Source organism: Geospiza fortis, unplaced genomic scaffold (assembly GCF_000277835.1).
Source record: "Geospiza fortis unplaced genomic scaffold, GeoFor_1.0 scaffold275, whole genome shotgun sequence".
NCBI lineage: Eukaryota > Metazoa > Chordata > Aves > Passeriformes > Thraupidae > Geospiza > Geospiza fortis.
The window spans coordinates 4,377,944-4,394,531 of record NW_005054341.1 but is presented as its reverse complement, the minus strand read 5'-3'; the positions used below and the strand labels follow the sequence as shown (position 1 = coordinate 4,394,531).

Here is a 16,588-nt window from a genome sequence, read left to right as displayed (position 1 = left end):
GCTGTGGGGCTGATATTTCTTTTTTCTTTTTCTTTTTTTCTTTTTCTAAATTTAACTTTATAATAAGAAAGTGAGATAAAAGAGAGAAAAGACAAGAGAAGCCCCGGGCGGGGCGTTGTGAGGGGAGCGCGCGGCCCCGCCCAGGTAAAAGGGCGGCCCCCCCTGGCTCCCCCTTGCCCCTGCATTTAACTGCATTTCTGGTAATAATTGCATTTTGCAAAGGTGAACTGTGAGTTTCTGTGTGTCTGAGGAGCACCTTGTGCTCCCCAAGGTCTCACTGAGCACTGAAGGGTGAAGGGGATTCTCAGCGCTGTTCCCACTGGGCTCCCAGCTGTGTATAACCTCCCTCCTCCTCCAGAGGTGTCTGCCTCTCTTATATCTAGTACCCATAAATACATGGAAATCCTAGTCAGAAAACAGAATAAATATGCAAACAGCACCCTGAAAGAGGAGAACTTCACCCCAAGGGTTGCATTGGTGGGTGCCATGTTGTTCCTGTGGAGAGTTCAAAGTAATGCATCATTTAGTTGGTTTTATCTGGATTAGTTCATAAATAAATTGCCAGGACCAGTCACAAAGTCAGTATTTGCATATGGAAACAGAAATATTAACACATGTTAAAAGGCTTTTGCTTGTCAAATGCTTATGTAGCTTTTTCAGAATCTGGGTTTTTTTTCTATCAATTATTTGCACCATTTTGTAAAGGTGTGGAGGTCATCTTTGTGCTTGAGGCCAAGTTATCCACAGCTCCATATGCTTTAACCAACACTCACAGATCTCTAAAGCCAATTGAAAATTACAGTTGTGGAAGTGTTTTGCTGCACTATTCCATCCATGTTCTGCTTTGTGGAGCTGAACATGACAATCCTGGATATGTGTATGCAGCAAAGCTTCTGTGCTTTGGTAAAGCACTTAATTTTTTGAGAATATTTGTTCTCTGAAGGAGTGGTTGGTATCTTCTGTTCTTGAGCTTGTCCTCAAGTAAAAGTCACTGATTTTTGAAACCAAAACTCCTGAGCTTGACCTTTACGATTTTCTTCCAGTATATGAGCACCCTCTAAATGCTTATTTTTCTGTGTTTTTCTTTGACAGAGGGTTTTAGGAAGAATCTGATGGTGAGGAGAGGCTAAGGAGAAGACTCAGGATGACGACGACGGTAGCGACAGATTACGACAACATTGAGATCCAACAGCAGTACAGCGACGTCAACAACCGCTGGGATGTGGACGACTGGGACAATGAGAACAGCTCTGCTCGGCTGTTCGAGCGCTCCCGCATCAAGGCCCTGGCTGGTAAGCACTGACTTGGGGTTTAGGGAAATAAAAAGTTGGGTAACAAAGCTCTCCTTCAAAATACCTCCATCTGGAAGTGTGCAAAACAGCTCACTAGTCCTGGAAAGAGGAATGTGGTAGGTGGAGGTAGTTGTCATGCAGTAGTGAATGATGAGACTATGCATTCTTTGTGAAATGCTTGCTGTCTTCTGCTGAATTCCACTGTCATCAGCAGAGAAATGAAACTGGATTGGATCTTTTCTCGTTTGAAACAAGATTGTGTTTGATTATTGCGTATTAAAGGCTATACATTAACTGTATCTGTTTATAGAGCAAAGAGATTATGTCATGTCCTCTCAGCTCTGAGTCACTGCCCTGCAAAGCAATTTTTATGCATTCTGTAAATGATTTCCTGACTTTTATGGTAGCATGCCCACATTTCTGACCTCTGAACAAAATGCCTTGGCAGTATGGGACAGGCACAGAAAACAGCTCAAAACTACGCTGAGCATTCTGCTGGTGAAATCTGAGCTCCAGGAGTGGCTTTAAACCCAACACTTCATAAGGTGTTGAGACAGGTTTATTAAATCAGCTGCACTGAGACAAAGGTATCACCTGTTCCATTTGTGATTCCAATGGGGCTGGGGCTGGAGTGCAGCGTGCCCTTTCTGCTCTCCACTCTGGCCATGGAGATGCATCAGATGCCAAACACCTGTACGTGTCAGGCACAGGCCAAGATCAGGTGTGGAGCTCAGCAACAGGGAAGTTCATGCAGGTGGGCAGAGAGCAGATCACATAACTCTTCCTGGGGATTGTAATGCTATTGACTTAATGGAACTGCTCACAGGGAGGGGTCGTGTGTTAAATTTTGCTGCTTTTAATTACAGCAGTTCCCATCACAGTGTGCATTGGGAATGATAGGGGAAATGCCTTCCCTGGGCAGGGCTGTGCTGAGTGGGGTCAGAAGGAGCTTGCTGGTACCTGTGGTGAGAAACAGAATGAATCTCAGCTTGGGTTGCTTTATTTTAATAGCTTACTCTTGTTTGAGGAAGAAACTGTGTTTTACTCCTGCCACATGAGTGGCTGTAGGTTGTATCCTGTTCCTTGGGTGGGAAATGCTTTTAATACAAAGCTCATGAGCTGTGTTTGGGTCCCAGATCTCACCTTACTGCAGCTGCTTGTTCCACTTACTTTTATAGCAAGCAGAGCTCCCCACCTGAGTAATGAATAATAAACATGAAACTCTCATTTCAAGGAGAAGTAATGTAAGGAAAGTACTTGAATTATTTAGCTAGCTTAAAACACATACTCATGGCAAAGCAAATAATTTTGCTGAAGATTCAATTCAGGTATTTAAACATTTTCCCCCACAGTATGGTGTATTTATTTTTCTTCTGAATAAGCATTACTCATGGTTATTTTAATTTGATATATTTCCATACCTGTAATTCTCTGGTGCTGAGAATGCTGTGTGCTGCCAAAACTTGGCTTAGCATCCTGCATTGCTGCAGCACTGCTTGAAAGCTTAATCATGGTGCAGGGAGAGAGGAGTGAGGAGAGGTTTGTATTTCAAATCCAAGGTTATGGTTAAAGGCTGAGCTATGCTACTCCTGGCACTGTTCAACATATGTTTTCAGATATGCTGTCTGGTGGGTGATCTTCCCTTGCATCTCCCCAGAAAGGCACTGGGAGGTTTTTAACAGCTGCAGCCCGGAGCTGGGCTGGCAGTAATCTCTGTCATTGTCCTCTTTCAGTGGAGACAGGACCTTTCTGGAAAGGTGCTCTGACTCAGCTGCGTGTCACAGGACTGGGCACAATGACCACGGGTGAAAGCCTGGTGCACACACAGTCAGCTGGGGCATGTCAGGAGGTGTCCTGGGCTCTGCAGCCCCTGTGTTTGAGTGACTGCCACCATCACTTTCCTCTGTGTGAACCTCAGTGCTCTCTGAAGCAGTTGTGTGCCACCTTTGGGGTGTGGATTGACAGAACAACACTGCAGCTTGACTTGGGTGAGCGTTGGCTCTTTGTGGGCATGAACACCTCCCCACATCTCCAAGACTGAGCATCCTTCTGACAATAGCATTTCTGTCTGCAGAGGTCATGGGTGGGCTGTATCTCAAGGGTGCCTGTGGCTGTCCCCTTGCAGTGTGTCAGTGACAAGATATAACAAAAGACTATCAATGTCTTGCAGTCTATGAAACGCTCGTGCATCATCATCCCCTTGTCCTAATATGAAAGGTTTCAAATGAACACCCCAGGCACTGGTTCCTTGAATTTCATCACCCAGATGCAAGCTGCTGTGTTCCAAAGCAGAACAGCTGTGGGCATGTTACAGTGCCTGACTAATGGCTCTGTGTTCTCTGCAGATGCAGGCATCTTCTTTCCACACTCTTCCACAAGCTGTGAAGTGCCTCTTTGGCGGGGCTTCCATCTCATGTTCATTCTGCTTCACGGTAATTGAAGTGAAACTTACTTCCTTTAAGGTGAAGTAAGGCAAAGAGTGAGGAAATAAGAAGTGAGGTTTGTAGCCAGTCTGATACTCTAGGCTCTAGAAAGAATCCTGATGGCCCCACATTCCATCAGGATGTTGAAATATTTAAACAACAAAGGCAGGAGGTGGTGGTCAGAATAATCTGTGATTGGAACAATGTCCTGAAGGAAAGCTCAGCTAAAGCAAGTATGATATAATAATAGGAGAAAACCAGTGTTGTTAGTACAGCAGCTGATAATTGATGTTATTAAAGCAGTCTGTGTACCATGAAAACCAGAATGCAAAGGATTGTTTTCGTTTAAAACCAAGAAATCATCTGGGAACTCAACTTTCAATCAGAATCCAGATTTGGAGGGATATTGAACCAGATTGGTTGCCATTCATGTTGAGCTAATTCACTCTGCAACTGATATGAGAAGAAGGTAACTGATCCCTTCTTCTCCAAGTAAGGTATCCCACTGTAGGAAATCATCTTTCACCTGTCCTTGTTCTCCATGGTTCTTTGGAAGGTCTTGCTGGAAGACCAGGTAATTCTACCTGCTCTGTAGGAGCCAAAAAGATATCGTGTTTGTGCAAGATTCCTCATTCACAAATCCTCAAGGGTTGGATTTCGTCTGTCTAGGACCATCAGCTAACAGGATTTGTTGTGCAGCTCCTTGGTGCATGAAGCTCTTGCAAAAATCTTAAGAAACAGTTCAGTTGTTCAGCAGATTTTTTTACACTCAGCCTTTGGGCTGTGAGGTTCAGGTGTGCCATGCTTGCCAGCTCAGATGCTGTTTTCAGTAGCATGAGAATTATCACCTCCAGAACTTTCCATTCCTTCAGTTAGCTAATTCAGTATTAAACTTGGCTACAGTTACTTGCTTTTCTGCTCATTTATATTTTGCCCTTTTATCCTCTGGGCTCATCCAAGTGACCAGAAGGTCTGTGACTCAGCTCTCTGGCCCACGAATTAAAACCAATATCAAAGTTTATGAAATGAGAGGACTTTCCTAGTGTGGGCAGGAGTGCTTTCCTTTTCCAGCTTCACCCGAGTGGCCGTGCGTAGGTCGGGGCACTCGCTGGTGTTGCATGATGTGTTGTTCATGAGCCTGACAGGGGAAGCCAGGAGGCTGCATTTGTTGTGCAGCTTTCTTTAGTTGCCCAAAATAGGCTTGTCATTCATGCCAGTCCCTTAAATTCTCCCAGCAGCAAGAGGGAAAAAAGCATTGAAATTGTTCCTGAAGTTACACTATTGAAAACATTTTAATATAGTGGTATAGCCATTTCATAAGGTTAAAAAATTAGAGAAAACTTCCAGTGGGAGAGTTCTGGATACCTTATGTGGGGCTAATTAGCCCCTTGTGGCCATGATATTTGAGTCATTTTCCCCCACAGCTGCAGTGCAAAAAGTCAGCAGAACAACCCCACAAAGAAATGAGAAGGAAGATTCTGCTTCTAGTACTGTCCAGGTATCACACACCTGCCTGGCCCTGCTGTCAAGCATCTCTCTCATAGCAAAATTTCTGTTTCACTCTGAGCATACAGAATGAAGTTTCAGGTCTCAAACCAATAAAAAAGGGCAAAGTACAATGATTTAGAGCTCAAGAGAACAAACACTGGATTTGTTCTTGGCTTTGAAAGAGCATACTGAGAATAAGCTCTTGCAGGGTGTTTCCTAAGTATCCTGTACCTGAGCTATCCAGGACTTGAAAATCAGTCACTAATTTTAATAGCAGCAAGTGATAAGAAAGGAGAGCTCAGCATTCTAGTGATGCTTGTAAATCAACTTGAGAGGGCATGTGAAGGATTCACTTGAGACTAAACAGAAATAAAAGACTTAGAGCAGTGAAATCTGCTCTGCACGGGTGTGGCAGAGCTGCTTGACAGCCCGTGGGTTGTTTGGAGCTACAGGCCCAATGCAGGCATACCCAGATGAGCATGAAAGGGCTTATTTTGAAAAATCTTGTTTTGCTCAGATAAAAGTTGATGGAATTATTTCAACAAAAGCTTTTCCAAACGTTGACCTCACCCTATGCTTTCCTTCTGGATTTTGCTTCTGGAACAATTTCTTCTATAATTTCTAACCTTCCCAGAATCCGCAGCTGTTAGAAGCAGCAGTATCATTTGGTGTGCTGTGTGTCATGCAGGCACAAAGGGAAGGAGCAGGGCAGCAGAGAGGCTGCTGTACTGCCACATGTCACCTGTGGTGCTGGCTGGGACTCCTGATGCACACTGTGCTCTTGTCAGAGAGCAAGGAAAAGCTCAGCCCATCTGCCACTGTGCATTAATGCCTTGGCTTTTAAAGTTCCCTTGGAGAGCTGCTTCTAAAGCAGATAGCAAAAACCAGATGATAAATAATACTTTGGTCTTAGTGGGTTTATTTTTAAAGATTATCAGTAGACTGACCCAAAAAGAAGAGCCAGTTTCTCTGTGAAATACAAAATAACTTGCAAGTAGAAGCAAACAATGTATTCGATGATTGAAAATGTAGCTCGGTACCCCGGTCATTTGTATCTTGCTGCTGTAACAACGTGATCTTTGGTTTCAGTTGGGCATGGCTGGGGGAATTTGTCCTCTCTCTCTTTAGAATCAAAGTCATGTTGCAAACTACGAGGTGTAAATCAGGTTCTTGGTAGTTTGATTAGATCCCTGGCCTTGTGTAGCCTCTTGAGTGGAGAGCCAAGCTGCTGAGAAGAAGTCCTGCTAAATGTAGCTTAGGAATTGTCTGGAACTGCGTGTGCTCGTCTGCTCCATGGACAGGATTTAAGAGTACTTAGTAATGGAGTGGTGTATGACAGTGGTTGCATCCTGGTGAATGACTGTAATCTGGCATGCATTGTTCAGGCAGGATGAGCTGGGGCTGGAAAAAGAGGATTATTGTTTCTTTGGGGACGGAGCAGGATAGGAGCAGTTCTGGCAGCCCCACTCTGGAAAGTCTGAGTGCTGCTGTCATTTTACGTCTCCACTGAAATCCTTTCAGGACCAAGCACTGTTGAGTTGGACACGTATACAGGAGAGCCCAGCATCTTGCCAGCATGAGCCTGTGTTGATTGATCCCTGGATCTTGGAATTCCTGTTCATTAAGCTCCTGGGCTGGAATACAGGTCCATATCTGCTTCTCATAGTTCCTTGAGGAGAACTCCAGGCATGCACCAGTCCTTATGCACAGAAAGGACTCTGTGCTTGGACAGCAATGCAGTAATTTAACAAAATAAGGTACAAGAGAATTCTGTGCTCTAGTTAAGCCTAAATATAAAAAGCCATCTGTACCCAGAGGAAGCCAATGGAAAGCTGATGCACGTGTGCTGACTCTGTGTGCATAGGTGTGTTTGCCTTTGGGATATTACCCGTGAGCTGTGCATGGAGATAATCCTGCAGCACGTCAGTCTGTGTGGTCATACCCAGGCATTTCAATACCGTGGCACTGCACTGACTTCCAGAGGGAGCTTCCTTAGGTGGGAGCTGTGCCTTCATTCCCAGAGCAGCACAGCACACTGCTCTCCTGTCTACTCCAGTTTTCCTCATCCATTCATCCCCATGGCATCAGTGAAGAGTAGGAGCACCAGGGGACATGCTTTTGGCTGCCCCAAAACACTGAGCTGAGTGGGAGGCAGTGAGCTCTGGCTGCAGCAGCTGCTCTGGGAAAGGAAAAATGCTCCCTGGGAGACACCCTCCGTGCAGTCAGTGAGAGCTGAGCCAGGCACGGTCTTAAACCTGGGATAATATGCTGAAGTTGGCAATTTAGAGGAGACCTCCCAGCCACATTGTTACCTGGTATAAACTGGCTTCTCCCCTGGCTTCTCCCCTGGCTTCTCTGAGGCCATGCTGTCTTACACCAGCTGGGAACCTGACCAGAGATGGCCCTTCACAGGAAGCCTGTAGACTGAGAAGACTACTAATGTTCTTTGCTGTTGGAGTCAGTGTTTTAGGGACATCTAATACAGAGAAACCATGAGACCCTTCATTGTGATAATGAGATTGTTTTTAGATAATTTACTGAATAATCTTAATGGAAAGGATTTCTTCTGTATAGAAACTACATGCCAATATTGGCAATATATATATTTTTTAAGGTTATGACTTCTCTCAGGGGTAAGCTTAGCTGTGGATGAATTTCAAAACCTAGTCATGAGTCTGTAATTCAAAAGAAGTCTTTCCACAAAAAATGCGTATGCAGAAGAGAATGTTCTCATCTCATGTCTTTAGCATCTAACTAGCAATGTTTCTGTATTTATGTTATTTATTCAGCCAAATCTGTAATGTGCCTTGCATTTTTTCCTTCTATTTGTTGCTGGGATACTGCCTGAAAGCACTCCCTGAAGTATAAATAATGTCTAACAGAGCACACTGCAAAGTGAAATTCGTGCAGGATTCAAACATGTTTACTAATTTCTGTTAACCTTGGAGCTCCTCTAATGGGGAAAGATTAGTGATGAAATCATTCCCTAGGATCAGAGCTTTGATTCTTATCTTGAGGTAATATCCTGGAGAGATATAAACCCAGATTGCCTGGAGACGAATTTCCTTGATGGGGAAGAGGCGAAAAGAACAGGAATGGGGATGAGAACCAGCCATGTAGAGAGGGTGATGAAAATCCACTTCGAAGTTCCACTTCTTTAGTTTCCAGCATTCTCCCTAACAGTTTTCAGCTCTTTTAGTGAGCAAGACAATCACTACTATTTTTTTTGCCAACCACTTTGTATGTGTATGTTGTGTGAGTATTTTTTCAAGCTTTTCTTCCTTTATTAAGCATTGAAGGCAGAGACGTGTCAAGTGACAGTGTTTGCACATCCCTTTGTACAATGTATTATTTTTTCAATACATCATATAAAAATGAAGTCCATTGCTCTGGAATAATAACTTCATGAGCTGGACACAGTTAATACTTGTCAATTGATCGCTGTGTTTTTTTCTGGGGAGTGGCAATTTCCAGATAGGAGCATACTCTGGCTTGTGGAGATTTTTAAAGATCACTGTATTCTGCTGCTTGTTTCCACCCAATTTCCATTTTGCTCAAGAGTAGCAAGACATTGAATTGTCATGCCTGAGTGATTATGGTGTAGCAACTATGTATCTGTGTTCCTGGTCAGACTGAAAAGAAAAAGAAAGAAAAACAAAATGGTGCAAAAGGGAGAAAAAGGAGGGTGGGCATTTCTGTGTCTCTCTCCCATACATAGAAACATAGGTGTAATTCAGGTGGAAGACAAAGGAGAGAGAGGCAATGACAATAATGCCAGCTTCTGAAAAACCAAATCAAAACCCATAAAAAAGAATTTTCTGCATGAAAATGAACAAGTGTTTTCATGACAAACTTTCACAGCCAGTAGTGTGTTAAGTTGTACCTGAACAGTGTGCTTTGTTTGAACAGGCTTTGTAAGGGCTGTCCATCTTTGTCAGGGAGCAAGCCAAGTGCATTCCATGGGCAACAAATAGAACCTGGGAATGTAGTTACAGCTTTTCAGGGTAACTTCCATGTGCTGGTGAGTTCATGGAGTAAGGGAAGCAGTACAGGTTGGAATACAAACCCACAGAAACAGAAATTTCTTCTGTAATGTTCTGCAAGTGCCTCCTGTAGCTCTTGCCTGCTGTCCTTCCTGGCAGGTGTTTGACTCCTGCAGTTAGCAAGGACATGCTGTTACAAAAGTCATGTCAACTTTCCTGTTAATCTGGGACTTGTGTAAACTGAAACCTGAAACCAGGTGGAACTGACCCAGTTTCAGTAATAAATTGATATTCTGGCCCGATTTCTGAGAAAATTCCCGAAGGTTTTGGTCTCAGATGTCACAACCTAGAGATTCACCTGGAGCCCAAAGCTGGTTTGTACCTGGGACTCAGAGCTGAGCTGCTGGAAGGCCAGCCCAGACAGGGCAAAAGGAAAGGATCTAAACAGACCCTTCTGTTATAAAAATCCTTGTCCCCTACTTTTTAATGGGCCTCTTTTCCTTGCCTCTGGGTTGCACTGGCTCTCCAAAGCCATGGGAGTCACAGAGAGTGTATCTGGAAGGGACTGGGAGGAACCAGTGACAGCGTAGTTGCCACTGTCCTAAAATCCCCTTTAAACATAAACATTGAGTTACTTTCTGCAATGGAAATGTTACTGAAGAGGAGATCTCTTGGTTTGCTTGTTTTCATTTCAGCAGCATGTGAGAGAGTTACCAAGTGTTGCAGGACACGGCAGGTTACAAACTGAACGGTGCTGTTCCCTCCAATACCTGCAGCAGAGATAATGAGCTTGGCAGCTCATTTCTGCTTGGTGTGTGGGCTGCTGCTCCCTGCTTCCAGCATCTTAGATAAAAACTGGAGGGAAACCAGCTAACTCTTCAGGATTCATGTTATGCAAATTGTCAAATAGGGTAAAAATAACTATTTCCTATTATGTTCTAGAACAATCCGCAGCAAAACCTATCTCACTTTGCTCCATTATATAAGGAAAGGTTTTGTTTTTACTGTGAGGATGGAGGCAAGGGTGATAATGAGTTTTCAGTTCCTAATTGTAGCACTTAGGGGATGTGTAGGAACTTTACCCACCTTCAGGAGAGGAGCAAAACGTTACGTGATTTCTCTGGCATTTTAGTTTAATAAATCATCCTTTTTATCTTAGTAGTTTTTTTCTTTTTTTCTTTTTTTTTTTCTCCTAGTTGGCCACCAACTAGAGAATTTACAAGAGCAAGAAAGAGTAAAGACAAGGGTGATGATTAACCAGACTCATAATTATTGTAAGCTCTGGCTTAGAAACATTGATAATTAGGAATTTGGAAGGCACTTTTTCTGGATCTAACACTAGTTTCTTCCTTAGAAACCCTAGTTTTTTCTCCTTTGTGTTAGAACCTGTTCACTTCAGCAGCATTTTTCAGAACCATGTAAAGACAGAGCCCAGGAGAGGCCCTTTTGTGTTCTGGGGTAAGCAGCTGTTTCTAAATGTCGCTTGTACATTCATAATATTATTGTAATCAACCTCTCGTTCTCCTTGAGGCTTTGCAAAGCTCTGATCATGTCAGCTAGGACACTCTGCATTATGGCTAAGTGGATAATCACTTGTGTTTTATTCACTCTGAGCTAGTACACAAGCCATCATCACCTGGCAGGTGCTGTGAGACTGGGACAATTCAAACTGTGCCAGCAAAAGTTATTGCACAGAATTTAGAGAATAAAAAAACCCCAAAACCCAGCACACCCCTCCCTCCTCAATATGCTAAGATTAATATATGATCTGGTCCTACTTTTTCTCCTTCTCTTTATCTTTTACTACTGTACTCACTAATGGACAATTTCCAGCTGTGTTGATGTGATAAGTTGCACTTGGCCCAGCACTCCAAAGCTATCTATGGCTTTAAAGCCTTCAATCCCCTCCATAACATATCATCTAATTAGTGTTGTCAAGGGCTTAGTCAATTAAAGATAAACAGGGGAAATGAGTAGAACTGGGGTGTCACAAAGGGCTTTGTGCACGCAGAGCCTTGTGATCGATCCGGTGCATCGTGGCCACACGGCAGCAGAGAAGGGCTCAGGTTCACTCATTTGCAGGCAGCAGCAGCCCAATGGATTAGGCTTGGTGTGACTCACACCGATGGGGAGCTGGCAGGGTGCCCATTTGGAAGCAGCCTTGCTACATACGGTGTAGCATTTCACAAACACAGACATGTCCCCATTTTGCTTTGCTCTTTCCACTGAATTCCCACCAACCTGTTCAGCAGAGCCTTTAAGATGTACGGCAGTACCCAGCAGAGCAGCAGGAGGGCCCTGGCAGCTAAGCCTGGCACCAGGGCCAGCCCCAGGAGCTGAACCCTCATCAGCAGCAAAGTCTGTCACATCTGCTGCTGGGGAGCACATTGTTCTGCCCAAATGCCAACCTGGGTGGCACCTCAAATGAGGTCAGATACTCACAGCAAGTGCTGCTGACAACACGTCAGGTGTCTCTGTTTATCAAACCTTGAACAAAATAAGCTCAGCTCAAGCACACGTACTTCCCTTTTCCTTTAGCTTTCCCCCCTACTCACTGTGTAGCCTGCATTGCTCCATAGCTGCTGCAATTCCTTCCCTTTAAGGTAGTGTTTAGTGCTACTGGGCAGGCCAGAATTGGAAGGGACAGACAGGGGACAGGGACAAAAAAAATATCAAACACCAAATTTTGTTCAATATCTCCTGAAGCTTCCCAGCTTCAGTTGTCCTACAGGAGACAAGCTGAAATGTAAATGTGTGTGTGGTGTTAATGTTTCATGATGGGGTGGGTAAGGCCAGTCTGTGTTTTATAGGGGCCTAAGCTAAATAATTATTTTTAGGTTTTAATATTTTCCTTTTGTAATAGTTTACTTCTTAATATTTTTAATAATGACCATGTGCATTAGTGCATTGCCTGCCAAAGGTTTTGGGAAAGCTTTCAGCTGGGGAAAAGTTCCTGACTTATGGCCTTCATGGTGTTAAAAATGCTCCAGTTTCCCCGTCAGTCGCTTGGACTTTAGTTTTACCCTCTGAGCTCACATAGCAACACCTGTTTGCTCAAGGTGGGACAGAATGAGTTGATATGCCTGCAGGTAGGGCCTGGCTGCCTGCCTGCTCTTGAGGGGAAGGGTTTGCATTTAATTATAACGCAGGTCAGGCATGGCAGGCAAAAGCTGCTGTTGGTAGGAAGCTGCAGGAGAAATATCTGTGCTGGAAATAAGCCTGTACTTGTGTGCTGGGCAAAACGGGCGCCTCCAGCTCGGCAGGGTTCACTTGCTGTGTTAACGGCTCAGCTTACCCAGCTCTGCTCCTGGGAATTTGGGTGCCTTTGGTATTTTGTGCTGCCCTTCTTCCCCGGAAAGCCCATGGCCAGGGCTGGTGTGGGTGCCTGTGGGCTGGAGGGACAGCTGGCTGCACAGAGATTATCAGGGGAGGGTTTAGCAGGAGCCACATCAGCCCATTGTTGTCTGGAGAGCAGCATCCTGCCTGCTGGGGCTGCAACTGCAGGTGCTTCCTCAGGTCCCCCTGACTCCTTCCAGACATGTTTTTAGGGCATGAGCCTGCAGGGCCTGGTCCCCTACACAGCCACTTTCCTCCCTGGTACTGTAAAACCTGTCTGGGGCAGCTGAGGAGTCCTTCGTGGCCAAGTGGGTAGTGCTGGAGAGGATGAAGGCCAGCTTTCAGAAATGTTTTAGGCTCTGCTTGAGGTGTGCTGTAGTACCAGGAGTCTTGTCTAAATACAGCTGTATTGAAATAAAGGAATGCACAGAAATACTCCAGTAAAAGTCCTTCTGTATCAATATAAGTAACTCTGGACTAGAGTTATGGTGGTGTTTTAAGTAAAACCATATAGTTGAAAGCCATAAATATTTTAAATGCATTTATGACCTCAGGAGCAGTGTGCCAGACATTTTCAACAGTCCATGTGGTTTTGGAAACCCCAGCTTCAGCTGAGAAGTGTCACCTTCCATCACTTCTCGCTAAATTGGCAGTGTTCATGGTTGGACTTTGTGCACATTTGTTCCCTGATGTGCTGGTAATGGCTGGTTGAATTTCCACCTTGCACCAAGCAGGACCTTGGGCTGCAGTGAGTAGGGGAGTGGGCTGAGTTTCTCCCACAGAAATTGTCCTCACAGAAATTACTATATGGCTTAAACCTTGTGAAATGACAGTATCAAAACAAAGGCAACATTTTGAAATGTTTAATGAAGGGATGGAGTGGGAGGAGGAGAGAACATGGATTCCAGTGGAAAGGAATTTGGAAATGCAAAAAGAAAAAAGAAAACATTTGTGTGAACATTATCAGCAGTTTTAAAAATGAACAGGCAAATGTTATATACCGAGACTATGAATGTGGAATTGACCTTTTAATTTCACTTACAACTAAGTGAAGGCTGGGAGCTCATGTCCCTGAGGGAAAACTGACATCCTGTATCTAATACCATCTGCAGGAACTGACTTCCAGGGCCAAGCCCAGCTGCTGCTGCTGCTGTGCACGTTTGTATTTCGGCAGGGTATTGAGGTGCCAGTCAGAGCTCGGCGAGGCATCCTTATTTACGTTAGAGCCCTCCCCCTCAGCGCACAGCCCATTAATCTTGCAGTAATACCCAGCACACTGATAACTGGGCAAGGAGCCACATGCACAGGGCATGTCAAAATCCTCAATACCGTCAAGTAACATAAACCGAAGTGACAGGAATTGCCTGTTTAAAGAACCTTTCGACAAAGCTTTCGTTTGTTCCCGGTGTGCTGGAGCGTACATCTCCCCGCGTCCCCTCCTCGGCTGGTGCTAAATACTGAATGAGCGCTTCTGTGTGCGTGTGGTGCTTCTGCAAGCCGACAGCCCCGCAGATAAATAAAGAAAAGTGCCCTCCTTTTCAAGTGATAGTAATCTGAGACTTTTCCGTTACATGAGGCTCCTAACAAAAGGTTGTAATTCCAGCTGGGAAGGTACCACCGTGCGCGCCCTTGGTACAGCCTTCCTTTGCTCCACCGTGCCGTATGGTAATCGAGTGACATCAGCCTGCGCCCGGGCGGCTGCTGTTTATATTACAAACCAGCAGAAAGGTCTGAGGTGTGCTCAGCTCCTGGGAGCGCCGGTCAGGGCGGCAGCGCGTGGCTCCATGCTGCCTTTACTTCGGCCTGAATCGCACGCTTGCTTTTATTTCACTTGGTTTCGCCAGAGCCAGACGAGCATTTGAACCAGATTCAAGCACTTAAGAGTTGCCTGTTGTGGAACTGGGGAAAAAAAACCCCAAGAAACCACCCTCCTGGTGCTTTACGTTTGAATCCATTACAGAGAGCTTACCGCCAAGCCACACTGCTGGATTTTGAACCGAAGCTGTTATTTACTTAGGGCTCAGGGGGGAGCGTTTTCGCTAGGGACTGACGCCAATCTACTGGAGGAAGCTGGGATTTACCTGGATGTGTGGTAAAGAAACTTGTGGTTCCTTTATGCTGCAGTTCATCGTATCCCTGCGCTACCTGTAAATGGAATTACAAAAATCAACCAGTATGCCCGGGCCGTTGTCCCCAGGATATGCAGCTCAGGTGCCGTATAACTATAACCAGTTAGAAGGACGATTCAAGCAGTTACAAGGTAAGCCTGTGCGGGGTTTTTGGAGGTGTTGCCATTCTGTGATCCTTGTAAACATGTTAGTCCGGGCTTATTCTCTTTGCACCAAGGCGCTAGTGAGAGAGGATGAATTTCGTGCTGTGGGGAAAAGCTCTGAGTTCTTTTAAGGCCTTTCTGGCTCCGAAGGTGTCCCCAGCCTTACACGGGGTTAAGGTGTGTGTCCAGCCTCTGAGCCATGCAAAGAGGACTAAGCCAGACCACGTCTCTTAGAACAATAAGGGGGAGAGTGAGGAAGCAGCCTGCTATTTATTTTATCCTTAAATAAAATACAATTAAAAGAGGCCATCACTCATAAATCCTAGTTGTGTTTGGGTGCAGCTTGCAGTGCAAGGGCCCTTTCCAACCCCTGTGTACCTCCTGCAAAGGCGGGTGGCTTCACTTCTTCAAATGAAGAACAGTTGCATAATTCCCTAACGAATTAGTTTGCTCATGCTATAGATATCTGAGAAAGCATTCTGTACTTTAACATTCCCAGTTTTCTTTGCTTTTGGACAGGGAGATTGTCCTTTAATATTTTCTTCTTAAACTCCCTGGCTGTGTAAGAACCAGAGGGTTTTTTGGGGGTGCTGTGTGCTCTCTGCAGGGAGGGTAGGCCTCGGCCTGGGCTGCAAACCCCCAGGGCAGGGGGAAGGATGGTGCCCAGCAGCTCTGTGCCTCAGGCAGGGTAAAACGAGCTCTGCTGTTTCTCTGTGGAAGACACATCCCAACAATGAATGAACTCTGGGATTGCAGTTGCAAAATAAAAAAGAATTCCTCACTGAAACCAAACCTCCTCCTCCAGATCCATGTGACTCTGGAGATAGTCCCAGAGCAGCCTGAGTACAGCGAAGTGCTGCCCTTCTGTGCATGTTTCTTAATTTACTCTGGTCTGTGCTGCAAGTGCGGTCTGTGGTTCCTGTCAGAGAGGGGGCAAGAGCCTGGTTAGTGCAAAGAGTGTTCCTACTTGCTGGCTTAAGGAGGGAGGGAAAAAAATCTTTCATTCATAGCACTTGGTTTATCTTGTAAACTGGCTCACAGCAATGGCTGCACACTGCATGTAATGAGGCAAAATGACAGCATCCTGAACACTGGGAACATGGAAATTCCTGGGACAAGGCATGGAAAATCCAGGCTCTAAACTTGCACACGAGGGAATGCATTACAGGCTTTATCTTGGACATCTGTCAGATCTTAGGCTGTGGTACTTGTGTTGGAAAGAACTAAGTTTGTGGCATGAAGAAAAACCTGGCTCATGCCTCTTTCTTTGCTGGTTTAGTTAGCAGTCTAAAGAAGGCAGATTTTATCATTTTCTGGGTCACTGCTTCAGGAATCCATTATCTGTGTGTTTACATCACGCTGAAAGAGGAAAGCAGACTGCATTGTTGAAAGCACAGAAAGTGAGTTTTCCCTTCGGTGGAATGCACTGAGTTGACTTAAAAAGGTTAAAAAAAGATGCAGTGCTCTCCCTAAAGTACTGCAATTTCCTCCAGCAGAAGAGATAAAGTGCAGTAAATTCTGTGCAGTTTTGCAGCAGACCATCCTGTGGCTGTTTATTCACATCACAGGCTTGAAAAGGAGCGCTGCCAGTGATCTCGTTCAGGGTGGAGCCTAGGTGCAGGCAATGTTGTAAATTGTGCACCAGATACTCCATGAAATGCTAAATAACCATACAAAATATCGTGTGTGATGGAAAGGGAGTGGCTTAACTCTGCTGACACAAGAGGTCTTTCCTCGGATTAGTGGCTCTTTGCTTGAAGAATGTCTACAAAGCCTTTGTTTTGGAGCTGTACG

The 16,588-nt window shown here is 44.9% G+C and overlaps 1 protein-coding gene across 1 annotated transcript in view; it reads left to right on the top strand.

Moving 5' to 3' along the window:
* Window positions 1-1,092: 1,092 nt before the first annotated feature.
* Window positions 1,093-16,588, top strand: part of SPTBN1 (spectrin beta, non-erythrocytic 1) — an 81,835-nt gene continuing 66,339 nt past the window's right edge. The window contains exon 1 of the mRNA XM_005422641.3: window positions 1,093-1,292. Coding sequence (XP_005422698.1) covers window positions 1,145-1,292 — 148 coding nt within the window. The 5' untranslated portion in view covers window positions 1,093-1,144. The remainder of the gene's footprint in view (window positions 1,293-16,588) is intronic.